Source organism: Ambystoma mexicanum, chromosome 4p, assembly GCF_040938575.1.
Source record: "Ambystoma mexicanum isolate Mex_15411 chromosome 4p, UKY_AmexF1_1, whole genome shotgun sequence".
Taxonomy (NCBI): domain Eukaryota; kingdom Metazoa; phylum Chordata; class Amphibia; order Caudata; family Ambystomatidae; genus Ambystoma; species Ambystoma mexicanum.
The window spans coordinates 761,831,394-761,859,267 of NC_090927.1; the positions used below are offsets into that span (position 1 = coordinate 761,831,394).

At 47.0% G+C, this 27,874-nt stretch overlaps 1 protein-coding gene across 1 annotated transcript in view; it reads right to left on the reverse strand.

Moving 5' to 3' along the window:
• The window catches only part of IBTK (inhibitor of Bruton tyrosine kinase), a 1,971,965-nt gene that overhangs the window by 605,405 nt on the left and 1,338,686 nt on the right, over positions 1-27,874 (reverse strand). The window contains exon 21 of the mRNA XM_069606314.1: positions 26,465-26,577. Coding sequence (XP_069462415.1) covers positions 26,465-26,577 — 113 coding nt within the window. The remainder of the gene's footprint in view (positions 1-26,464; positions 26,578-27,874) is intronic.

Consider the following 27,874-nt stretch of genomic DNA (forward strand, 5'->3'; position numbering starts at 1 on the left):
CATAATTTTAAAAAGATAGATAACTCATAGTGCGGACTTGTCAGAATTATATAAGTAATATCATTATTTTTGTGATTTTTCTGTGAACATTTTGAGAGGCGTTAGGACCCTGTGGTGTATTCTGGGGGGTTGCTAGCGGAAAATAGGGTCTCACTCCAAATGTCTGCATGTTAAAAATCTGACACTTCATCAATTAATGTCCATACTCCTTGCGCACATGTGTGTAATTTTAGGTAAATGTCCGATATTGCAAAACCAGTTAAAAAGCGCAAAATGTTGTCATTTTTTAATGCAAGCCCACAGGAGGCGGACAAGCATGGACCATAAGGAATATATAATGTGCACATGTAATTTCAACAAATTGTATATCTGGGAAGGATGTATTTGAATCAAATATAGATTTGTGGGCAAACTGACAAGACGAGGTTCCTCTGACCATAAAACCTACAGCATCACTCTGACTCACAATTCCTTCCCCCAATCAAGGGAGAGAGGAGGAATTGGCCAATGACAAGTGGTGAGGGGCAGGCTTAGCTAGGCCCAGGCACACACCCATTTTCAAAACACATAAAAAGAGACTGCTGGGACAGGTAGAGAGATTCAATTCCATTTGCTGCGGAGCATGCTGACCGACGACTTCACATCCAGAGATCCAGACTTCAAATCCATCAATCTCCAAAGACCAGAACTTTACTTCAGAACTTAAAGCAAGGGCCTAAACCCACAAGCTGAGAACTCTTCTCAGCAGGCCTCAGCAACCTTAAAATCATTTGCGAACTATTCCACAGCCGGGCGAGCTGTTTGAATTCTTTTGCCAAGAACAATTGCCAGAGACCAGACCAGAGATCCAGAGTGACCCAGACCGCTGTGAGCAGAACCAGAGAGCTGACCCAGATCACTGTGAAGTGCCGAGACCAGAACTGGAGTCCAGTCCAAAACCTGACCAGATCCGTGGCGAGGCCTATTTCAAATTTATATTGCGAGTACCTAGCAGAACTGTGGAGAACCAATCTCTTACTTAAAATAATCTAATCCAAACTATTTGAACCTAAGTAGAACTGCGTCCTAGAAATCGTATCATCTGTCATTTTTAAAGCTGCACAACTGTCACCTGTCAATTCTGCAGCTGCAAGCTGTCACCTGTCATTTTGAGTTTACTTTAAATTCGAAAAACTACCTTTATTTAATCGTCCGTATCTCTGGAACCGTTTGGGCTAGGAACGAAATTTAGAATCTAAGCTTTCCAACGAACCTAAAACCGACTTCCTACTCCTTATACTTTTTCCGCAATCACGATTCACGCACTTGCGAAATTTACCGCGATTTACGATTTTGGCTCAATTTCTCCACTTGTCAAAATAGCAGCTCCATTCTTTCTTTTGTTAAAATCCATTTGCAACTTGGTAATAACTCATAGAGCATTGCTAAAGTGAGCCTGAACTAATACCAACACGCATCGCCCACTCACCCTGAATCTCTAGAGGGAATTAAAATCTGTTGGCACATTTTCCCATCCATTGCCATCACATTTAAAAGCATTTTGGGCCAGTGTTTCAAACTCCTACCTGTTTCCTCTAAGCTTGCTGGGGGGGGGACTGAATTTCGTATTGTATTTGATTGCATTCCTGAGAACTGTGTGCCCCTCTTTCCATCTCCTGCCATTTCTTACATTGCATAGGGGAGGGGGGTGAATTGCCAGAGAAAAAGTGATTATCTTATCTTTTGCTAAAATCATATCAAGTGTTCCTGTACTGCATTTTATTCCTCATTGCTTTTCCCTTGAAATCATAAAAGTATTTTTGCTACTTTATCCATCCTATACTAACTCCTCATTGATTGTAAAGAAGTGTGCTAGTGCCAGATTACCCATTGTTGATCAACATCATATGTCTCAGTGTACTATCAGATATTAATTTATTATAAAAGTGATATATATATATATATATTGTTTAATTTTTCAAACAAACCTTTTAATTTGCAAAACAAACCTACTTCTTGGCTCAGTGGGGTCAGGGGGATTCTAAGAGGGGGTGTTATACAAGGGTGGTCATCCAGAGTACTGAACTAGACATAAAAATACATTAATAAGGGTTTTCCTCAGCATCCCAGACTAGGCATTGACTTGGCTGTAGTGTTGATTGAATATCGCTTACAGTGCTGAAGCTGCAGGAAAGCGTGGGTCCGCGGGAAACCAACAGGAACAACTGCCGTGGCACCAGCTTCGTTCTTTGAGAAAGGTACTATGTCCTGTTTGAGGAATTTTGGGTGAAATCCCCATTTCTCTACTTTAAGGCTCGTCCTTACTTTTCCCTCCTTCTTACAACTTTTGCTTCCGAACATTGACAATATCAAAGTACTCTTGGCAACGTTGAATCTCGAACTGTCTGACTGTGTGATCCTCGACAACAGGCACCCGGTGTCACTTGACTTTGGCTCTGGTCCTTTGACTCTTGAATTCCGGTGTATATGTGTTCTGAGATTCTGTCTAACCAACATATTGCCTGTGATTTTTGCCCCCAACTCTCTCTAGGTATCTCGGGTGCTAAGTGTGTTTTTACCCCGGTAGCATTTCTTACCGCGGATACGCGTTTATCCAGTAGACCGAACTGTCAAAAGTGATTGCAATTGTATTCACGGTAACATGTTCTGTTTCGTAACACCGGTCCATTCAAACACAGGGTACTTACCGCGAATAATACTGTACAAAGTGAATTTGTTAGTTGTAGTATATTTTACGTGTGGTTTTTGAATTCATAGAAGTGTTGTGTTAATAACAAATGGTTTAAAAATAAATGTACTTATATTTTTTACCTCAGTGTTTGCTTGAGTCACAGTAATTGTGATCCCTTTGTGTAATCTCTGCTACTGCTCATATACTCTTGAGATAAACCTGGCTGCTCCACTACTGCTACCACTATAACCTAGTAATACAGGCTTGTACCAAAGGTAAAACTTGTATTGCCTCCTGTAGTCTTAATTGTGTGTAGTGGTCCCTAAGGGCACTGCACAGGATTCTGCATAACAGAGGGTCTCCCGCCAAGATGACCACTCCACTGTGTGAGTGACAGCTAGGCTGTATGAATGGGGATCTTTTTGCATAAAAGCAGGGTCCTGAGAACTGGAAGAGCAAGGAGGTTGCCACTGGAACTACGGAACCAATGAGGAGAGAAACCAAAGACATCTGCAACGATTGAACCAACGGTGAAGCCCTGCTGCAGCGTATCACCACTTTTCTCCACACTACGAGAGGAGATCTTCATCTGAAAGAGCCTTCTTCCCTTGAACTGGTGGGGCCAACCAGTTTGCCAATCGCCTTCTTGGACCTGCCTTGGTCGAATCGCCAGTGCCCAGCACTTGGTGGCCGCATAGCCAGGCACCCATCCACCCGGACCGCGATTTAAAGGAGCGTACCTTTTATTAGTTGGGCAGCACCGCGGCTGGTTTCATTCCTGGGTAGTGCAGTCACTCGAACCTTCCTCCACAACGAGAGTCCCTCTTCCTCTGCTGGATCACCCGAACTGCAGGAACTACCAGGAACAACCGCCACCGCAGGAGCCTCTTCTTCATTTTAAGGTACTTTGTTCCGCCAGGTCTCCCTTTTCGTGCGGTAGCTCTAAAGGTGTTTTAAATCCTTTACCTACCTGTTGGGTTGGCCGCCCCTATCATCTAACATTGTCTTTCGCCTTCTGCATCCACCTTTTCGAATCGTTAACCAAGACTTGACTGCAACTACAAGAACATTTTGCTCCTGGGCCCTTGCCCTGTTCCATTGACTCTGGCACAGGCCTATTGACTCTGGCTAAATTTGTTAGAACTGCCTTCTCTAGATTGCTTCTCAACTAGAACTGTGTTGGTGCACCTATTTCTTATAACCACCTTTTCCTTCCCACTTTTAAAACTAAACTTGTGAAGTGCCATTTTGCTCGGTTTTCATTTAAGTATGCACTATGCTAAAGTACTGCCTTGCCTAACTTGTTCACAAATTTAATTGGAAGTGTTGCAAAACTGATGCGAATATCTAGATGACAGAGGCAGTTACTGTTCGACTCTACAACTTGTTAAATGGTGAGTTATATTTTTCCTGTAACCTACGGACCGCATAAGTATTTCTCATTAATTAGGTGATGTTCAGGGGGACCCAGCGCTCAATTTAGCGCCTGTTCCCTCTGCACACCACCGTTCAACATAATCAACTTCACCCATTGTGGATAACACGATTTGTTCTTATTTCACAGCATCTTTACTGAAAACTTACCCCTATGGGCAACAAGTCTTTCTTGAGAGGGAGATACAAATTCTAAGGTTAGTTCATTCGAATTGAGCCATTTTATAATGCTCTTCAAAAAGTACATTATAAATCAAGTAATGTAAATAAATGTATTTATGTTTTACAGAAAATATCAAATCAATCCAATACTCTAAAAACCTGAAGAAGGGCATAAGTTGCCCGAAACGCGTAGTTTAAAGATAGGAAATCACATTGGGAAACCTATCAAGATTATTGGATCACGTGAAAAACAGTTGGAAACATGGCAAAAATATGTGAAAGAGATCTGTATTGTGAAAAAACATGAGGAAATGTGTTAATATTTTGTTTATGATGCAAGTTTTGATTTCTTTCTTACGAAATAATGTTTGACTTATAAAAATAAATGTTTTTTTTATAAAAGATGTTGCACATGAATTAACTTGTACCAATTGAATAGTTGATTTTATGAAAGTATTTCTAGAATTTAGTTGAATTCTCAGCAAAATTTGTTTTGCCCTATGCTGTGCCCTAGCTTGTCCAACGAGGTTATCGCTGTACCATTTATTTTCACAAGTGTTGCAAAGGTGCCCAAGAAGATATTCCTGTATAACTTTTCCTTTCCCTCCCTTGTGAGAAATTGCTAGAGTGCCATTTGTGTTTGGTTTTCACTGTGCCATTTTGCTCAGTTTTCACTCTTGCTCAAATTTGTCTACAATTTAACTAGGGAGTTGCATATACTTTTCTTGACTGATTTTAACTTGCTTTATTAACTGTGATTAATATGTTGAACTAGAAGTGTGTAAAATAAATATACATATTCTTTTTAGTACAAAGCTTTGGTCAGTGTTTCCTTGTGCCATAGCACTGTAGTCCTATTGTGTAAACCCTTAATACTGCTCATCACCAACTAAATCTTTGTGGTACAGACTAATACCAAAGGAGATTTATTGCTCATACCTGTAGTCTTAATCTTCTGTAGTGCTCCCTAAGGGAACTGCACAGGATTTTGCCCAACAGCCGCGCTGCCACTGGTGCTAGGCAATTGGTGAATACCCTGGGAGCCGACTTCAATCCGAAGGGAAGGGCCTTGAACCGATAGTGCCGTCCTTGGACCACGAATCGCAGGAACTTTCAATGTCCTTTTAGAATGGGGATGTGAAAGTAGGCATCCTCCAAGTCCAGTGACGAAAGGAAGTCACCTTCCTCCAGCTGTCCCAGCACGTGCTGGAAGGTGACCATCCGGAACTTCTGGGACTTGATGTACTTGTTTAGACGACGAAGGTCCAGGATCGGTCGCCAGCCACTGGTCTACTTTCTTACGAGGAAGTATCGGGAGTACACTCCGGAGCCTCTTTGGGACGAGCTTGATGGCTCCTTTCTTCAGCATCGCCCTTACTTCCAGCAGCAGTTGAGGGACGTGGTCTTCCTTCCTGGCCACGGGTGGAATGTGGGGGCACTTCCTTAGAAACGAGAGTGTGCCCGCGGGCCAGGGCATCCAGCACCCAACGGTCAGTGGAGATGGACTCCCACACGCTGACTAACTTCACCAGCCGGCCTCCCACCGGGGTGCCCAGGTGGGGGCCCGACGCTACGGCCAGTTCAGTCCTGCTTGGCAGCAGCCTTGCCGCCGAGAACCTCCTGACTTGCTGCGTCCTCTTTAGGCCTCCTGTGACGAGGAGCAGGCCGCCTGGTGGTACGTCGAGGAGCCGCCGCCGAATCCTTTGGAGGCACCTTGCTTGCCTCTGGAGTTCTGAAAGGGTGGCCGTCGTCGTTGAAGCACACCCAAGACCCGAGCCGTCTCCGTGTCGGCCTTGAAGGCCTGCAGTGACTCATCCACTGTCAAACAGGTTGTTCCCATCGAAAAGGCATGTCCAGAACCCTGGTCTGTACGTCCTGGCAGAAATCGGTTGCCTTGAGCCAACCACGCCGGTGAAGGCAAACGCTGTTGCCCATCTGGCGAAAACCGGTGGCGGCAATGTCTGTGGCCACTGTTGTGGCATGGTCCGATGCCACCTCGCCTTCCTGTAGGATCTCCAGGGCCTCAGCCATCTTTTCATCCGGGAGGAAGTCCAGCAGGAGAGCGATCTTAAACCACAGCTCCCTGTCCTAGCGGGCCACAATTGCAAGGGCGTTGGCTGCTTTAATCGTTGTTGTCGCCGCCGCCAAGATGACCAGCCGCCCCATGGCGCCCAGTTTCTTCCCCTCGCCATCCAGCGGGAAGGTCGAAATTGAAGCCGTCGCCCCCGCCGCCTTCTTCTTGGCTGCCGCGGGGACAACCGAATCCGGGGTCGGCTGCGCCCTAAGGCACATGGGGGTGTAATACGGGACCCGGTACTTCTTCTCGTACCAGTCTCTCTTGCCAGGAGTCGTGGACGGGTTCTTCATGAGCGACAGCCACTCGTACCAGATGTCGTCCAGTAATGAAACCGAGAGGACCGTCTCCCTCTTGGCCTCACGCCGTTGATATAGGAAACCTTCGTTCTTCTGTTCCTCGAGGCAGAGCTGGAAGAGCTCAGATGCCCTTGCGATCATGGCTTGGAAGGAGCCAATTTCGTCGGGTGGGGAGGCCCGAGGAGGTGGTGATCGAAGGCCCATCCCGTTGTCACCAGCGTCGTCATCCGTCCCAGTCATGGCCGTCTCCGTTCCTGTATCCTCCCTCAGATCAGAGGAAGGAGAAGAAGGCTGCGAAGGCTGGAAGGGAGGAGGGGGATGAATTCTCCTCCGCTTGCTTGGTGGGCTTCCCAACGGTCCAGGCTCTGCCGGATCGTCTGTTGGGGGTAAGGGCAACCTTGTCCTTATCTCCGTACACAAGGCCTGGATCGCCATCAAGATTGCTGCTGAGTTGTCTTGTGGCCCGGGTAACGGTTGCGACGGGTGCAACGGTTGGGGAGTGGAATCCTCCGCCTCCGCATGTTCCTTGTCGGCACCGCCGTCACTTTCTTCGTCCGCCTCGTCGGGAACCCTCCCGTGGGACCGGACCTCCTCGAACTTCCTGTTCAGGATTTTCACGACTCCAGTCAGCTCCTCTTCCGAGGCGGTATCTGTGTCCATGATGGTCACCGGGCCCCCCCATCTTTTTCCACCCAGGGTTTCACGTGGGTCTTATCAATGGGCTGAAAAGAGGATTCCCTCTGCGGTGGCAGGGAAACACTAGGCCCCGAGGTCGCCTCCACTGGGGTAGCCTCCACAGGCTTCACCAGGGCCACCACGACTCCCTTGATAGAGGCCTTAGCCCGGTGAATCAGGGCCTTCGCAACTTTGGGCGCACTTGAGGCCTTCACCTTGGGGGGGGGGGGGGATAGGAAGGTCACTGCCTCGCTCCCCCTCGACTATCTCCATCGGGATCGACCGGGGCTTCTCCCGAAGCTTACCCGGGTTCTCCAATTTCCTCTTCCCCGAGCCAGAGCGTTGGCTCGTGGTTGATGGCGTCGGTGAAAGTGCGCCCTGCCTGGCAGCCGAGGAGCCCGACCGATCGGCGCTCCCGGTGACCACAGACTCGCGGTGCTTTGCCTTTTGTTGGGCCCCCTTCGCCGGAGCACCCTCATAGGTCTTAGAAGACCGCTCCGACAACGACTTCTTCCCACCTACTGCTGTACTCTTCCCTTCCAGCCAGTTGGTGAGACGGATACGCTGATCCTTCATAGTCCGTTCCGACATGTTCTTGCAAAACGCACAGTCTTTCTCCACGTGCGTTTTGTCTTCGTGAAGGCAGTAGAGACATCTGGAATGCTTATCCTCCTTGAAGACATTCTGCAAGCCGCATCCAGGGCAGCTCCAGAACAGCTTGGATCCGGGCGTCGTGTTTCCTTTGTCCTGGGCCATGTCCACGCGGGGTAGGCCTCAAAGATCTTCCAGAATCCTCCAATAAGCGAAACTCGACGAAAACTTCGCCCTTGAGGGACGTCGAAAATTCCGAAACGGGTCCAAGTAGATCGGAAGTAGAAACGGTGGAGCTTGAGGCTCGATTGACCGAAAACATGAGATTAAAATCTTTGAAAAATCGCAAAACGCAGTAAAAGCTCGAAAGCTATAGCACGAGGACTCCCAACACTTGACCGTGCGGTAAAAATCTGAAGATGGATGCCACAGGAGGGGCTTAGGCAGAGGGCAGTCATTGGCCCGGGGGCAGTATAAAACAGAGACCAGTGATTGGTTTCGAGTAGAAAGACAGTTCAGAAACGAAACTGAAATTGATTTTTTCTTTACCGAGGATTCCCAGCCTGACGACGGGGAATATTCATGAGCATGTGAATCCATGCCAGACCCCATGCTGGAGAACCTTAATTTTGCCAGGACGCTTGTTTTTTCATGTATGACTGAGGCTTTTCTGATGCAATTCTACTTAGGGCCATTTGAACCAAGACATAATTCAGAACATGTCGCACATACACAACTTTAGGATCAGCAACTGAAGTGGTAAACAACTGTTCCAGGTTGTAGACCTGCTCCTCTACTGCACTCTTGGCAGACAATTTTTTGTTTTGTTTCTGTCGGTTAAAGCCTTATTGCTTTGGTTGACCTTAGTCTGTTTCGGCAAAAGAGAGCCATCTTTACAAGTTGGAACAGTTTCCCGATAGTCAGATCCCAGAGTAATAGATAAGGGATTAGCAGCGTTGGCCGCCAGCTCACAGTCATCCTCCACTAATAATGGCATCAAAGAAATGCAGTTGTTCAATTTAAAGTCTTACTTGAGTTGTCCCTTAGGGTTAGTAACAATTGTAATTTTGCTTTGACAGTTAACAGCCACGCCAACCCTACTGTCAATGATGTAGGTTAACAAAATGTCTAAATTACACAAGATTTTTCAATAATGGAAAAAATTGAAAAAAGGAATAAATGAGAAATTGCAGGTACACAAGAAATTCATGCAAAAAAAATATTATCTTCAGATAAAGCACTGCACAAATTCCACCCGCACTGTTTCCATGGGACCAACATATACAAATCTATGACAATGAACAGATTCAAAGTTTTATGGCAAATGTTACTTAAAAGTAATAGTCTGTGGCTTGCATCTGCTTAGAATCACATGCTTTGCATAGGACGCCATCTATTGGTTGGTGCAGAGTATTATATATGTTCTTTTGAATTCAAAAAGGTGGGCATCGACAGCCCAATACCTGTAACACTATTCCCTATCCTACGTACACAGGTACCCATGACCTCTCACCCATCGACGTCCTCAGATTGCTTATTTTCTGCAATAAAAAAATATGTGGTCTATGGAATTTATTTATTTTTATTTTCTCCTTTTGATCCTGTGTGGGGATGATGGGCGGGTTCATGTGATTCTAAGAAGATACAAGCCCCAGAAAGACGACTACTGATAAGTAATATTTGCTTTCTGGGGCTTGTGAATCTGCTTAGATTCACATGCTTTGCATAAATTAGCAAGCAGTACTCTGTGAAGGTTGTGGATGAGCTGATGGGAGTAGATGTAAGTAAAAGTCTAAAAATTGCTTTACCTTATTAAGGGTTTGCTCTTGATTGTGTCCCTACACAATAATGTTGCGCAAATGTATGTACTGAACTCCATGTAGGTGTCTTGCAAATGGCCTCCAGAGGGGCATTCAAAAGGGAAGCCAGTGTTTCTTCCGTAAGTCTAGTTGAAGATGCTCCCGGGTGAACAGAAGTATTTTGTTTGTTATAGAGAAGCACATTTGAATACATTTGACAATCCACCTTGCAATAGTTGCTTTGGAGACTGCATCTCCTCCTCTCCCTGTATTTCTTTTGTTCTGTCTAGAATAGACAGTACATTACAGCTCTACAAATATCAAGGGTATTTAAGGCTTTCGCTCCTGTATTTTGTGGATTTTGGAAGAAAGCTGGTAATTCGATAGATTGATTGACATGGAACTTCGATATGAATTTTGGTGAAAATCTTGGATCTATTCTTAACACCACCTTGGGTTTGTGTATAGTTACAAATGGTCCAGATACTGACAGAGCTCGTAACACACCGATTCTTCCAATTGATGCAATATGTGATGAATTGAGGTAATTCGTCCCTTCTCCGCAAGGGGGTGCCTGTAACGTTCACCTGGCTCCCACGGAGGCGCGGGCGTGGCTGGGACTGCTGTGACCTCTTCTGCAGAGATGCGTAAGACCCGGAAGATGGACTGGACTGGATTCCCCAACCTGGCTTTTCTGGCTCGGAGGAATATCCCACTGTGTGTGAAAAGGAAGGGTTAATAGTCTGCGGGTGATGTTCCGACCTCCCACTTCCCTTCTCTCCCTCCGTGAAATCCTTTTGGGATTCCCTGCGAAGACTCACCTTAGGGACCAAAATGACGAGCTCTCCATCCTGCTTCTGATGCAGGGGCGCGTTGCGATTCCAGTCATTTCACTGGATTGATGAGTTTAAACTAGTTTGTCCATTCCCGTCGTACCGCAAATGTTTATGGCAAGTTTGGGTTTATATTCACTCATCTGTTCTTCTCTTTCGCAGGTGCTGGAGAAGATTCCGGGCTGCAGGCGATTTGGATGAAGCCAAATTCTGGTAAGAATTCTGATGAGAGATTCCTTTGCAGTTTTAAGTATCTCCTTTAATGTCCAATGTCTTTTTCCCCATAGGGGGCGGGGTACGGCAATGCCGGAGGTAAGGCGCCGACCCGAAAAGAGCTTCTGTGCCTCTCTTGCAAATGGGTAAGTCTTGAGTGAGCGTATTGCTAATGTTCTCACATGCTCTCACTAATACAATGTCTGTTTCTTTTCCCCTTAGGGTCCGGGGTGCTGAGATGCCGAAGGTATGGCGCAAACCCGAAGGCGGAGAGGGAATTGAACCACAGGTAAGTTCTACTAAGATTCGTGTTTCCCTTCTCACCTCTCTTTCTCCTTCCTTCCAATAGGTGCTGGATGGCGGTGGAAGCTCCGGATGGACGTCGCAGGACTCGAAAACGCCATGTGCAGGTGAGTGAAATGCAGTGTGCTGCGCGCGACGCGATGCGCTTTTAAAATGTTTGCCTTCTTTGCAGGATCGTCGGCGTGCAGAATCCGGAGTGCAGATGTATCAGGTAAGGTTCTTGTTTTCACCTATTCTCTTCCCTTTTCTTCTTTAGGTGTTTCCAGGATGCTGGCAGGCGTGATGGAGGACCAAGGCAGGAGCAGGCACGGTGAGCGTCCAGCTGCTAAGTGCAGAACAACGCGAAGTGTGGTCTGCTGCTTGGGTGTGGCTTAAATAGCCTTTCAAGTAGTTCCAGGTATGTATTCTTCCCCCAGAAATATGTATTCCTCCACCGGTCACACCCTAGAGATCAAGTAGTCCCTAGAAAAATAGTTCCTTCCAGTCTTGGAAGTTGCAGCATGGTCTGTACAGGTAAGTTTACACCAAGCACTACTCCCAACCTACTTCCAATGGTGCCAGGACTGATGTCCCCTATGAGCCTGACGCCAACGGCGCCAGGACTGAGTCCAAAGGGCCCCCATCTGGGGCTGCTGGGACTTCCCTTGAATGCATGGTGTCTGTCTCTGAGGGTGCCGGGCCTGGTTTGGCTCCTTGGAGGCAGGCATCATGACAGTGCCCCCCTTCTGCTGTGAGGCTTGGGAGGTGAGCCCGCTCCGCGTCACCATCCATAGGGGTTGAGGCAAGTGGGACCTCATTGGGAGAGAATCCCCCTTAGGAGGCAAGGACTCACGTTCCTTTGAGGAACTCCCTAAAGCTGTGTACACCATTGCCTATATGAGATGCTCTACAATACCAGAGACTGTTTAACACCAAGACTAGGACAAAGAAACACTTGATAGACGTCAATAACTGACACATCCTTCAGACTGTCAGTACTGGGAAACTATGTTTCCCTTAGTCTTTTACTTTGTTGCCATTTCTTGGTAACCTTTTATCCATCAATGTGCCAAGTAACTTACAGTACCGCGCATAGGGGTGCTTTTGTTTTATGGCCCTAGACACCCTCTAATTTGGTGATTGTACAAGTGGTCCTAGGACTAACTGGTGTCAGCAGTTTACTTTTATAGTATTTATACTTCTCTTTAACGGACTATATCGTGTTTAGTGCGTTTGGCTCAAGACTGTGGACAGTGCTGAAAATGGCCATGCCATAAAGTCTTTTGTTCTATCCTTTGGCCATTTTGTCCCTTTGCCTTCCCCAAGGTCGAGCACCCCCGGGAATTCCTTATTTGGGCATGCAGCCTCCCATGAAAACCACAAGTTTTGTAGGCTCCTGCATGTCACGTGTGCTAGTGCCCAGGAAGAGGATTCGGACTGTCCGGTCCCAATTGACACTACTAGTGCCAGCATGGCTGCTATGCCTGAATGACTGGGACCACTGTGGACCGTGACTGGTCCACGTCTGGCGTACACGCAATAGAGCAGATCTTCGATTGGCTATCCCAGATTTGAGCGTGAAATGAATCTTGCATAAGAGAAGGGGCTCTGCATCCATTCCAGGTCGATCACCTGAAGTTCTCTCCGAACTACAGAAGGAGCCAAGTATCCTGAAACGCTAAAGCAGACCTGTGGAACCGCCGGAGACATGCTGGAAGGTTTGGCACCCTGAGCCCGCTGTTGTCCCGTCGGCCCCCGTATTTGCATTGATCACTGAAGGACTGCAAGGGTGCTTTGACCCTTTGGAGTGGTGGAAACAACTACTCTCGGCTCAAACCTGGGGTATCACATAGGAGCACTGCCATCCCGAGTTGACACTTGAGAATGAATGAATCGCCAGCTTGTAGTCCTGGGCCCTCTCCTGCCAAATTTCATAGTCGTAGCTCCCCTGGGTCGCGATTTAAAAGTGCACCACTCTGAGAATTTGCGATCCCTGTGTTGCCCTGCAGTGGTGACGGTCGTTGTAGGAGCCTTGCCTGCCAGCACCCCTGTCCCCTGAGATGTGCTGCACAGGAGCTGTCCTCTTTTCTACATAGAGAGCTGAGAAAAGGCTACTGTCCCGCCACTGATGATCATCCCTTCCCGCAGACGCTGAGAGCCAGAGCGATGTGCAACTGCAGGGGTTGAGCCTACAAGTGACCAGGCATAGACTGGCAAAGTTTGGCCCTGACTGTGTCGCGGGTCGCTGAGTACTTGCATCACTTACCGGTGGCCCTCTGGCACAGCAATTGTTCTTTGCGCACGAGAATACCTAAAAAGATACTCAGTTTAGCTGGGCTAGCCTGCGCTCCCTTGTTATTCCCGAATCTCAAAAGTCGCTCTGACTGCAAGGGTAGACCCTCCTTGAATAGGACACTGTTCTTCATTACCTCAATACCCTTCCTGAACTGCTACAGCTCCCTGAAGAGGACCCCATTTCTCTCATTATGCACAACTGCACATTTTCAACGCACTACTGTACTTTTGAGTATAAGGCTCCCCGCTTCGTAGGGCTGGGCTGCTTAAGTTAGGGATTGATTCTGAAGAACTGCCTAATGCTATATTTGTGTTACGCTACCCTTTTGTTACAGGTTGTGGCTGTGTTTTCCCCTTTACCGCATTAGGCCAAACGTAACTGTGTATATGTTAAATAGTGAACGGCTTGTGTGGTAACTGTTTTATATTACTATGGTTTATTCATGTTTAAGTATGAATGCCTATATTAAAATGTATATTTATTATTAACATACACTTGTCTAAGCGTATTCTGCAGAGTTTTACTGAGTGTGGTCATTGTGGGATTCCGATCACTATCACTCCTCCTGAGACTTAGGCCCTCATTACAAGTCAGGCGTTAAGGGTTTAATGGCGCAGTCGGCGCAGTTAACCCTTAACGCCTGATTCACACTTTAACGCCTGCTTTTTGCAGGCGTTAAAGTCCAAGGCGCTAAGCGACCTTGGTGCTAATTACGGCACCGTAATTTACGGTGCCGTAATTAGCGCCTTCCCCATCCCCATTATGCCCTATGGGGCAAAAATGGGAATGGGGAAGGGCAAATGGTCAATGGGGAATTACCGCCCCACTCACCTTGGAATGGGGCGGTAAATCCGCCATTCACCATGGCGGAATCCGGCATGGACCATGGTGCTAATAGCACCATGGTCCACCGCCAGACTTGTAATGAGGGCCTTAGTCTTGACTGCCTGCCAAGCTACCGTGATTGGTCTGGCTACGCGTACGAGGCACAGCCAGCAGTATTTGTTTCCTGGATTCTTTTAAGCTCTGTTCATGATTACGCAGCAACTTTCTAAAATCGCATTGGACTCAGAACATGGGCATACACCAACTGGCCTATCTCTACTCTCCACTCCACTGAAATGTATAATTGCAGTACCGCGATGCCTTTCACGATGGCACCTTTTGAACATCAGATATGAGGATTGTCTAATGACCAATTTATGTACATGCTTTATATCGGTACAATGTGGAGATGTATAATTTTCATCCTCTTTTTATCAAACGGGCTGCGTGAATGAAGTAATTGTTCTCTGCGCCCTCCATGGACCAATCAAGAAGTCCAGACCTACAATCAAGTTTGAAGTACAACATTTGTGCAATTATGGGATCCATTGTTTTAATTACAATTTGTATGCCAATATAAATGTTAGGAGTTCTCTAATATTAGATGTCATTTCAGTTGTGTGTCCTGACGAAGACGACCATCAGTTCTCATTACCGAACTTGATACATTTTGTCATCGAAACTACGTTTTTGAAGATACTTTGTAATTATGTACTCGTAGTAGGCACCTTGATATTGATTGGTCTATACTGCTCATTAAATATACGGAGATGAATTACATCCAGCAGTATTTGACAGGTTGCTTTTAGACATATTTTTCTAGAATCTTTCAATGTTGATATACATTTATATGTATTTTATGATGTTACTGTGTGAATGCATAAAACTTTTTTACTCTACTATAATGTTTTTGATAAATAATAAAATATGTTATATTTGTTTATCTGACTGAGCTGAGCCTCTTTCCCTACACACCTATTTGAATCAATTATCATTTGAATAATAGTTGTACTCACTTGTGTGACCCCCTGCCTTGTTTTCTTGTCCAGAAGGTTCCCCAGTTCCACTAAACTAGGGTGGCCTCCTAAACTTCTGCCCACTAGGTCAGAGTTTAGAAATCCAGCTCAATAATTATCACATGGAAAAATAATTTGTGCCTTTAAATCCAAATATCCATTCCACTGTGACAAGTATGTTAAATAACATGCAGTCGACAACACCTGTGGAGAGAGTGGAACGCATATGCAGTAAAGGGAAGACCCTGAGCCGCGTACCACATAGAGAAGGCAGCATGAGCAAAGGCCAGGAAGCCTGTGAGTTTCAAACTCATCCGATACTGAAGAGCTCTAAACCAGAGCTACGGCAAGTCTTCAGTGAGAGATGGTGGAAGGAAAAGAGGCTGAAGGAAGGTGGTGGCAAGACCATGAAGTATGCGTAGTGGACAGCTGGTCCACAAATCATCGCTGATATCGTTAAGGGAACATTGCGTAGGGTGTCTGGTTAGTACTCTGAACACAGAGACACCGCAGGGAGAAAAGGAAATCCGAGGGAGCGAAAGGTGAGGGAGAAAAAGCTGAGAGCAGCTGATGGCCATTCGAAAACCAAAAGGATGTCCCTGAGGTACCAGGCTGCCAAAAAAGTTCTTCACATGCAATGTGAGATACAGAAGGCACTGAGGGAATCATTATACTGGTTAAGCCATTTGCCTCAGTGGAAGTCATGAAGCAGAATTAAAAATGTTGTGGTACAAGAGAGAGGATTACTCAAGAGTTGAATACCGAGAGAAAAGAACAGTGGAAAACAATACGGAGGGAAAAGGGAGAAGAAACTCGACATTCTTTGCAAGAAGCACATAGTAGAAAAGAGAGCGAACATTATGAGCCACAGTTCCAAGGAACTTTTCAACTGAATCAAATACCAAAGCAAGTAGACCAGAACAAGTGGAACTTACAAAACCCCAGGAGGGAAAGCCTATCAGAAGAAGGTTTAAGTTACTTACCTGTAACTGCTGTTCTCCAGCATCGGTCTGGCATGGATTCACATGCTGATGAATATTCCCTGTCGTCAGGCTGGGAATCCTCAGTAAGAGAAAAAACAGTTTCACTTTCACTCTAAAACTGTATTTCTCCTTTAAACCAATCACTGTCCTCTGGGTCATACTGCCCACATCCAATGATAGTCCTCTACCTAAGCCCCTCTGGCAGCCATCTTCAGATTTGGTAAGTATGTAAAGTGGCAGTATGACCAAGAAAAGCCGCAGAGGGAAGGCAGGGAGAGTTCACATGTGAATCCATGCCAGACTCATGCTCCTGCTGGAGAACAATAGTTAAAGGTAAGTAACTTGTTCCTTCTCCAGCATGGGGGTCTGGCATGGACGGACATGCTCATGAAGAACGAAAACATAGCAGTACAACATTACACAATGACCGGAGGTGGCAAGGCTCAACAGAAGCAATTAAACCTTACCAACCTGTTCGCTTGAGATGAGCCCATCACCTCAAGCGAACAGGTTGCATAGCACTGCTTGGCCGACTCTGGACTCATCGGAATCCCTGTTGATGCAGTAGAACCTCGTGAAGGTGTGCGTGGACCTCCACGTAGCAGCCCTGCAGATGTCCAGCAAGGGTACAGCAGACATGAAGGCCATCTTCACATTGATCGCTCTGGTGTAGTGGGCTCTCGGACGGCCAGTTTTCCAACCGATGACAGTGCCTGATGCAGCCAGAGAGCAATGCAGCCACAGAGCCACCATGAAATGGAAGCCTTGGACAAGGCCTTCTTATGGTTCACAGGACCAAAGTTCATGAACAGTTGTGAAGTCTTCCGAAAACTCTTTGTGCGTGTCACGTAGAACTTGAGGGCACAAGCAAAATCCAACGAGTGCGAGGCCCTTTCCACCAGCAACTGAGGTTTTGGGAAAAAAACAAGTAACACCAAAGGCTCGTTGAGGTGGAATTCCGACAGAACCTTCGGCATGAAAGAGGGGTGCATACGCAGCACCACCCTCGATTCATGGAAAGTCAGGTACTGTTACTTGCAGGATAGGGCCTGGATCTCACCTACCCTTCTGGCAGAGGTGATGGCTAAAAAGAAAGCCGTTTGCCATGAGAGAAACTTGAGTGGGGTTTGATGCAAAGGATGGAAGGGGGGCCCCCATGAGTCTTGTCAGAACCACGTCGAGTTCCCACACCGGGGCATGAGCCTTCACCAGCGGGAAAGATATGAAAAGTCCTTTGAGAAACTCCTTGATGAGTCAGTGGGACCAAAGTGAAAATCTTCCTGGTGACCTGGTTTAGCGGGAGATAGCCGCCGATGGAGGCGTGCGCCAGTCCGGCCTTGGCCAAGGTTAGCAAGTATGGGAGGATATGTGGGGCCAAGACCCTTAGAGGGGTAATATTCTGTGGCTGACACCACGTAGCAAAACGCTTCCACTTGCAACCATTGCACTTTAAGGTCGACAATGCCCTGGCCTTAGCGAGGACCTCCCTTTAGTCCACTGGCAACTCGGGTTGTGATGAAGGATGCGCCTCCTTCTATGGTGAGAAAGTCCAGAACTACTGGTAGCTTGACTGCTGGCGACGCCGACAGGCTGAGTAGGTGCGGATACCAAATCTGCCTCGGCCACGCCGGAGCAATGAGTATCATTTTGCATTGACACTGTCTGAGTGTGTTGATGACTGGTAGCAGGAGAGGGAAGAGAGAAAATGCGTACAGAAACAGCCCTTCCCATGGGCAGGAGAACGCATCCCCCAGGCTCCTCGGCTGGTGGAATCTGTTGGCAAACTTCTGGCATTTGGAGTTTGCTGCCGTCACAAACAGATCAATCTGTGGTTTGCCCCATTTGACGAATAGGTGTTCCACCTGATCCTGATGAAGCTCCCACTCGTGGCAGGAGCACAGTTCCCTGCTGGGGGAGTCTGCAATGGTGTTCTTGACTCCCGCCAGGTGGAGAAGGACGAGGAACATCCCTGTCAGATGGCCCAGCATCACAAGTCTGGCGCTGCCTTGGAGAGCGCCGGGGATCAAGTGCCCCCTTGCTTCCTGATGTAAAACATGGTGGTGGTGTTGTCCGTGAAGATCCTCACCACCTTGCTTTTCAGAGACGGGAGGAACGACTCGAGGGCCCAGAACACTGCCCGTAGCTAAAGGATGTTGATATAAAGATCCTTCTCCTCCGGCAGCCGCAGGCCTCTGGTGTGCAGACGTCCGGTGTACACTCTCCAACCCTCCAGGGCGGCATCCGTGGTGACCGTCAGCTGGTATAGGTTCTTTTGAAACCCTGTACCTTGGGCGGTGTTGGAGCAGACGCCCCACCACCCTATTGTCTGACGGAACTCTGTTGAGAGATCTTGTCCGTGAAGCTTCCAGATACCTGAATCCAGCAGGCATCCAGGAATTCCTGTAGGGGTCGCATCTGCAACCTGCAGAGATGGACGAGGTAGATGCAGGACGACATCATGCCCAGTAATGATTTTATGGCCCGTACCGTTGCAGTCTTCGTCGACGCCTGCTGTTGCACCTTTTCTTGAATGGCTGCTAGCCTCTCCTCCAAGGGCGATGCCAGGCAAGATGCTGTATTGATCTGGTGCCTAGGAACAGCGCGTTCTGTGATGACGTTAAGCAGGACTTTGGATAGTTGACAGACAATCCCAGATCCGTCACTAGCCGGACGCAGTGTCTGTGTGTCCCGACGGCCAGCTAAGGCGAGCGGGTGTGAATCAGGCAGTCGTCCAGGTACCGGTATACGTGTATGCCTCGTAGACGCAGATGGACTTCTACTGGTGACAGGCATTTTGTGAACACTCTGGGGGTGCACTTCAAGCCGAAAGGTAGGGCCTTGAACCGGTAGTGCTGTCCCTGAACTACAAAACGTAGGAACATCCGATGTTTCTTGTGAATGGGGATGTGGAAATAGGTGTCCTCCAGGCCCAACAACATAAAGTGCGTACTCCTTTTCCAACGACGTCAAGAAGTCTCCTCTTTCCAGTTGGCCGAGCACATATTGCAATGGGACCATCCTGAACTTTTGGGACTTTAGGTATTTGTTCAGATGGCATAGGTCCAGGAAGGACCTCCAGCCCCAGTTCTTTCCGACTGGAAAGTATCTGGAATTTTGAGAAAAGCAATGCCCCGCTACATACCACCGACTCTTCCAGTTAGGAAATCACACATTTTCCGTAAAGTTTCATAAAACAAGCAGTACCACAAGCCAAAAACAGCCATGTTACACAGGTTTGTTATGCTTACAGCCTGAACAGACGTACTTCGCATGTGTAAGTAAGGAAAACAAATGTGGTGAGGAATGGTAATACATTTGTGGAACGAGCACAGGCAGACCTTTTGAAGGGTAGGTGACTTGTGCAGGCAACAAAAGTGTATAGTGCCTAAAGCAGCGACTAAATGTAGGGTCCTTTCTTCCTTCTTCCCCTCCCTGCAAAAGGGTTGTGTGCCAAAGTGCAGCAGCAAATACGGTATAAAAACCACACAAACACAACAAATGTCCTACCTTCCCGCATTTCCACAGGTGTCCCGATGAAAACGGTACCTCACATGCGTGGGTGTATCAACCTGGGCGCAAAGGGAAAAGGCTAAACCACTGGTAATCCCAAGTCTCTCGCCAGAGCAGATTTTGCGGGATTTTGCTCTTGTGGACAACCTACAGATTTGGGCCTAGGGTGTCGAAGCAACCAAGGAAAACAGGAAACCCCATGCATTTCAGAAAAGAAGACACCTGTGGGAATACACAGAGGTCTAACTTGCGCAAATCGCCCCAGAATGTATTACCCCGGCAAAGTCCACCTGGAAACTACTGAAAGAAGCCGCTACCACCACAGGTGTCCGGCTGAAAACAGTACCTCACATGTGTGGGTGCACCTACCTGGGCGGAAAAGAAAAAGTGTTGACTGTCCACAAGTCCAACAGCAGTCCCAGGGATCCCCTTGGGAGCGCCCCCGTCCATTCCCAAAGGGAAATTCTGTAATGCTGCCTAGCCAGAGCTCCAGGATGGTCGGGGGTGATGTCCCTTTACCCCGGATTTTCTTGGAGCTCTGGCTGACCTATATTCCAGCTTCTCATTCTGGGAAAGGACGGGGAATGCCCCGGGCCTCCCTGGAACCAACGCTGGGTTAGGGACGTTCAAGAAAAAAACAACAGGGTAAATTAAAGCTCGAAGAGCCAGAGTGGCAATTGCCTTCCCAAACCGTAGGGAAATACTGATACACAGGGAACGGTTTTCTGGGGAAAAAGATTCATCAACTTGCCGGTGAGGGCAAGACCAAACAACTAATGATATTTTTGTTAACCATGGTCCTGTTCACTTAGGCACAGGTGGAAAAGCTGGTCTGATGCAGGGAAGGAGGGAGGGCAGGGCAACCAGCACAATGATGTGGGGGAGTGCGAGAGGGGAATTAAATCTCGGATTCTTAAATCTAAGCAGCTAGCCGTCACAAGTGCAGAGATTGAGGCATCGGAATAGTCATGTAATTTTTATTTTAGCATTGATAACTGGAAAGTTCCTTGCAAAAGGGTGGTTGCCCAGAGGGTGGGTGAGGTGATATCAAAATATCACTAAAAAATGCACTGTCCCACTTGTTATGGGATGGGAAAACCCATGTTGTTGTGGGGTTTTCTCTCAATTACATGCAGTAACCCCTGTTGGTATTGGGGGTATCATAAAATGTTGTGGTGAGGCCACAACAGGTGAGGTCGACCGGTTTCGATGGTTCAAGGGTGATTAACGACCATCTTCTTCAGGACAAGATCGATTTTCATATGCTGCTGAGTAGCGACTGTCCTCTTAGTAGGGCAGCAATAACAGGCTGCAGAGGGATCCAGTCTAAGATGTTGCCCTCGTCCTGTATGGTTCCTTCCAGTAAGGGACGCGGCCCAGTTATCAATGCTAAAATAAAAATTACATGACTATTCCGATGCCTCAATCTCTGCACTTGTGACGGCTAGCTGCTTAGATTTAAGAATCCGAGATTTAATTCCCCTCTCGCACTCCCCCACATCATTGTGCTGGTTGCCCTCCCCTCCTTAGGGACGTTCAACCCACATGGGAGTCAGCTGCCCAAGGCCAGGGATATGACCCCCTACAACCCTGGAGCTCTGGCTGGATTGCGTTACAGCTTCTCCCTCGGGGGAGGGAAGGGGACACTGACGGGGCTCCCTGAAGCTGGCGCTGTGCTTGTGGACGGTACACCCACATGGGAAACGGATGCCCAAGGCCAGGGACATAACCTCCAACCGTCCTAGAGTTCTGGCTGAGCTGTGTTACAGCTTTGCCCCCATTCGGGGAGGTATTGGCACACTGCCAGGGCCTTGGACATCTGTTTACCATGTGGGTGTACCGTCCCCAAGCACAGCGGCAGCTTCAGGAAGCCCCAGCAGGGTCCCCTTCCCTCCCCGAGGGAAATTATGTAACGCAACCCTCTTTTTCATTCTGCCTCTTTACTCTCTTCGCCCCCGGCAACTAATCCCAAATATGATTGCAAGACTTATCCTTGGCCTCAAGCCCATGGACCACACATCTCTCCAGCCCTAAAATCTCTCCACTGGCCCCGGGTGGCTGCAAGGATCAAACTCAAGATCCTCTGCATCATCCACAAGACTTTCTGGGGGCTGGGACCCCGCTGCACCCAACTCCCTCTTCCTAAAAAAACTCCCTGCTAGAGCCCTTTGGTCTTCTAGCTCCAACTCTCTGCAGATCAGACCCTCTCAGACTTGAGGCAGTCCTACTTAAGTTCTGGAAGCTTCACAAGACCATGCTCTTCTCTACTTCCTTCCCTTTCTCCCTCCCTTGCTAATGCCCCCATCTGCCGCTGAAACTGGCAGCCTGGTCCCTTGTGAGTCTTACTGGTCATCAGGCCCTCCTTGATCAGTCTATACCAGGACCCCCCAAACCAGCACTGCCCTTCCGTGCCCCCTTCCCTGACTAGCCTGGTGGGTTGGGCATCCCTCCTGATGCTGGCCCACTCCCCATCCTCGCACTTAAACGGTGGTCTGCCCCCGGCATCCCTGAGCACTTGCCTACCAGGGCGCCTCCTATCACATGCCTAGCCCCTGGGTCCTTTCTTCCTTCTTCCCCTCCCTGCAATTGTATGCCCCCCTCCCCTGACTGTCACTTACCACCCCACCCGCACTTGCCCGACCCGAATGTCACAAGGCCTAGAAAGACCGTTATTGTTGTTTACCTCCCTGCCCGTCCCTCCATTATTTATTTTGTGGCATCTGGAAACCCAATTTTGCTGTATAGTGCGCCTTCAGACTCCCTGCTGACCCACTTGCACCCCCATCATCCGCGACTGCCTATCTTCCATTCAGTCCTGGTGCACCTCCAATGATCTCTGCCTCAACGCCTGTAAAACTGAGATTCTTCCCATAGGGACCCCTGCTCCCTCACTCTGGCCTTCCGCCTTGGGCTCTCCCCCTGCACCTTCAAATGAAACCAGACATCTTGGGAGTCATCTTCGACTCTTCTCTCTCCTTCCTCCCTCACACTCAGGACATTGGCAGGAGGTCAAACTATCAGCTCTTCCTTCTCAAAGGAATTTTACCTTTTCTCACTTTCCCACAGAGGCTCAATGTGACTCAAGCCCTGGTTCTCTCTAGACTGGACTATTATAACAGCCTCCTCCTGAATCTTCCTTCTTGCACTCAGCGACCCCTCCAACTTAGCCAGAATAGGACAGTGAGACTTCTACTTGGCCTTATGCCCAGGGACCGCATCCCTCCTGCACTAAAAAGTCTTCACTGGCTCCCGGGTGCTGCACAAATTAAATTCAGAAACCTCTGCATCATCCACAAGGCTGTCTGGGCCCGGGGACCAAACTATCTTCAACTTCAGCTCACCGAATACTCTCCCTGTAGACCACTTCGCTCCTCTGGCACCAACTCTTTGTGTGTAAAGCATTTTGGTAAACGGAGGACAGGGGATTGCTCACTTTCCTCTGCAGGCTCCCTCCTTTGGAATAGCCTCCCCGGTCCTCTGCGCATTGAGCAGGATCTTCTTAAATTCCGGAAGCTCCTTAAGACTTTTGTCTTTTCCACCTCCTTCCTGCCTTCTCTCCTCTGCTAATCCCACAGTTGCTGAATCGGCATCCTTGGCCTTTATGCATCCTCTGGGCTTTGACCTCCGACACCAATTCTTCCCAGCTCCTGTCTATCCACAGCACTTTGCATCTGCACACCCTCCGCTCTGGAGACTCGTACTTCCACCTCCCACGGCCCAGGCCGTGTAGCACTCAACATTCCTAGTACTTCATCTATGGCTCATCCACGAGCTCGGACTCCTCAGCACGTATCCCCTCTTCTTTTTCTGCACTTGCACGTTCTGAATACTCAAGGCATAGTAGGTTCGTCCCTCTCCCCCCCTCTGCTCTTAAATATTGTATTGTAATGTATTTGCCACCTTTACTCCCTGCCTGCCCTGAAACAGTATGTTCTTATTGTATAAGCGCCTAACAAACAAACAATAAATATGTAAAAATAAATTATAAATATTCAATTACAAATTTTAAAAAACTTGCATTTACATAACAATTGCATCCTCTGAAGCTCTCCTAAGCGGTGTCCCTTGAAATGACCTGCACAACTGGGCCATGGCACTTTGCTTCAGCAAGCACGCAGGTCTTTACTCAATATGGCACCTGCAGGCCATCCTTGATGTGCTCGGAAACTACTGCAGAAAAGCGCTGCAGCCGAGTATGCTGTAGGGAAACCTCCCAGCTCAGAGGGCCTGGAGATCAAATTGGGTCACCAAAATGTAGTAGGGCAACTCCAAAATCGAAGATGAAAAAACTACTCCAAAGGAGAGTGAATGTACTTTGTCAGAACATAGGGAGTTTAATGCACACAGCCTGAAGGGGTCAGTCAGCTTTGTGAAGCTGAAAACAATTCCTTGCCAAGCTCAAAACACTTACAGCTTTTATACATAGAATTACATGATTTACATAATTACACATTCTAGTTACATCATTAGCCAACCCTATACATACAATCTAATTATCCCTTACATTCTCTCATCCCATTGGATAGATGCTACTAAGCACAATTCCCTTTTCACCTAGTCTTTGACACCCTGAAGCAATCAGTTAATTAACGCAGAACAGTTAACTTGTCACATTTATCAGAGAAACGTTATCCCCATACGTGATGTGCAAGGCTTTTGTCAGAATGCTTCAAAACAAGAAAACGGACAGAAACATTATTTTCATCAAGCAACAAACATCTTATCGTCCCAGACGTGCTAGAGTCCCATATTATTCTTTATACATTCTTAAACGTCCCTTTTTTTGCGACTACCATCTCAGATCATACAGCCGCCAGCACACATCCTGCTCATCTTCCTTAGAGCCCAGAAGAAACCCATAAAACAGTCAAACTTTGCCCTCCAGCACCCCTTCCATGCGTTTTATTAACTAAACCCAATTCACCCACCATTTGGCTGGACAAGACCCTGTGCTCCCAGGAAGATTATTCCCTGTATCCACAAACCCATCTAGTTGTAAACCCAAGAACTAATGGCACTTCATTTCGTCCTCCACTCAAGTGACAATTTGATGTTATCAACATCTGCCCAAATGCAGTCTGCTTCCTTCCCCCTTCCTTGACCTGGTCACCCAGTTCTCCAGGCCAATCAAAGTTCAGTTTATCACCATAAACCAAAGACTCTGCGGCCTACACCAACTCCCGCTATGAGAGAACTGTGTTCTGCGATATATCCATATAACTCGCAAACATCCCCTACTTTCATCATATCCCAAAACATGTCTTCAATCTGAGCCATTGTCAAGTCCCACGTAAACATTGTTCAAAATGACCACATCCCCTTGCAGGGGTGTTCCCTTAAGCGAACATCTACTCACATGGGCAAAGCTCCTACCTTCCCACCTCTAGGCACTACATGTCATATATCGCAAAATAACAGTGTCCCCACATAACTTCTGATTATGTTATTACATGGTGCAAATCTAAAATGTATCCAGAACTAAAGACAAGTAACACTTCTCCTAATTCCTCTAACTACACTGAACACATACTAAATTGCAACATTGATCTAATACAACGTGCAAAACGTAAATCTGTGTTATGCGTTGGGACATTGAACATGCATCCCAACACTCCTGCCATTGATATGGCCTAGAATCGTTGTGGGGATTAACACTCTTCAGAAAAGACCGTAGTCGGAGATGTGAGGAGAGGATTTCTAAAACACGTGTGCATTTTTAGCCAGGACAACGATAGGTAAGGTGTGGCTATGTCCATAACAGCAGCCCATAGTTATCGGGTGAGAGGACGGGTGCTGTGACAAATTGTCAATGGAGAAGGAGAGTCCAAGCATCAGATTATGTGAACAGCTGGACCGAATATTTTGGTGGGACTCAACTGTATTCTATTGGAGGGAGTGATGTGCGATTGGGTGTAGTCGAGCAGGGTTTGCTGCAGATGTATGGAGGTGGGTGGGCCGTGCCCAAGGGCGGGATACAGCTATGTTCCGTTGTGATGCTTGACATTCCAGTAAAATAAAACTGACATCCAGTTAGATACATATAATAATGTCCTGACTGAGATGCATTAAGTGGGGGGTACTCTGCCCCACTTTGTTGACGTGCCACTGCATTCCAGTAAGGGGCAGGTAACAGTTCGCCCAGGAGACCAACTTAGTCTGTGTGGCTGTTGAAGGCAAGAGCCAGGTTTTGAGAACCTTTCTGAAGGTGAGGTGATCTGCAATGCAGCAGATGGTAAATGGGATCGTGGTTACAGTTGTAGTACTTTGCTTCTAGGCTGGCGATGTTGTGGCTTCTGGTGATGGGCTGACCTCCAGAGAAAATGTATTTCTCTGCAAAGTAGAGTGATGTTTTGGTTGAGACTGCTTTATCAGGGAAGCAGGCAGCCTACAACATGATGTGTGCTTGAAGGAGCAGGCAGTGTAACTCCTTGAGCATGGGGATGATGTGGTTGAATGTTCTTAGTCCTGTGATGGGTGCTGCAAGGTGCTGTATATTTAGAAATATCGCAAACATTACTTAGCCAGTAAGTCTTTCTGAGGCTTGTATCTGTTTAGAGCCACATGCTTTGAATAGGATGCCATCTAGTGGTTGGTTTTGAGTATTACAAGTCGATTACTTCTAAAGTAAAAGAGTGCTGACATGGGCATTGCTGACACACTATTCCTATCCTAGTTGCCCATCTTCCAATTAACAGCAGACGCTAGAACTACTAAATGAAAAACAGTGCTAACTTAAATTCATCCTCTTAGAACGTCCCAGTCATTTCAAGCTCTGTTATATGGCAGCCTTTTCAAACAAACCTGTAGATGGTGGACTCTGTATTATATCTGAAACCGTGTATCCTCCAGAACTGTCCGAACGCTTTCTTTGCTTCTTTTTTACTCTTGATTTTACCTTCTTGAGAAGTGCTTCCCTGTGGAAATAACAATGACAAATATGCATTACAGAAATGTTGATTAAGTTATTTTGTGGTAATCCGATATCAGATCAGTCTGCTTGCAATATACACCCACTATATATTTGAATACATTTAGATTCTACTGATGCACAATAATCTTTACTGGCCCTTACTTTAGTATAGCAAGTTCAGTCAGTGCGGATTCTGACCTTGGGATATTGCAATTACCTACCTGACCACTGGTACCATAGATTATGTTCAAGCTAAAAAAGTGAGTACATGAGAGCATTTGGACAGGCAGAGTTACATTTTAGTTCTTAATCTGCATCTCTAATAGTACTAAGGTTGACAAACATTTCAGTGATGAGCTTTTATCATCCGAACAGCTCTAATTGGGGGCCGAAACCCCTTGTAAAGAGTGATGGACCCGAAAAATGAATTCATCTAATGGTCAGTGTGGCCATCTTCAGTTAGGCATCAGAGGTTAACCATCATATTCTTAGTAAAGAGTGCAACTGTTATGAACCAAGGAAAACTTATGAAGGTCAGTCTGAATGGAGCACTGCACCTCAAGAAGTGCATCACACATGGTCCCGGGTTTCGTGTCTTTCACAAATGAACTTCCAGAATGTTTCTGGACCTGATTCACTACCAACACCTTTACATTACACTGTACTTTGCAATGTAAACATTTACTTCCAAATGAGAGTACAGATCCAGATGTAGCAAGCACAGACTAAAAAAGGCACATTACAAAGTTGAACCAGTGGATCTATACTCTCAAAAAGATGACCTTTGTGTTGTCTTTAAAGCTACACACGTGCAGTATGAGAACGGTCAGAAATGCGAGACAGACACAAAGGTAAAGTTTCCTCAAGATTTGCCATTTATTAAATGATAAAAGGTGGGATAAACGCCTATCTTCCCTAACCTAAGCTAACAAGAAGGTCCCTGCCTAGTAAACTAAAACTAAAGAAAAGTGACTGAGTGTCTAAAAAGTCTCTAACCCTTATAACAAAATTATACAAGGGATGTATGGCTAATTTAAGTTCAACAAAACAGTTTATCAATTCAAAAGTTCTTGAAAGCACTCCTTGTGACCAGCGTTGGACCCCCTTTCCCTGGATCAATCCAGGAATATTTTGATCTCAGATCTGAATCAACAAAGTTCTATTCAAGGTAACTCAAAATGTCTCTTCCAGCCGCTGTGTATTTCCTGTGACAAAGCAAATGTCGTTTCCAAAAATGTTTCTTCACAATCCAAAACTGGTGTTATGCACAATATCCTTTTTGGAATGTTAAATGTCTTTTT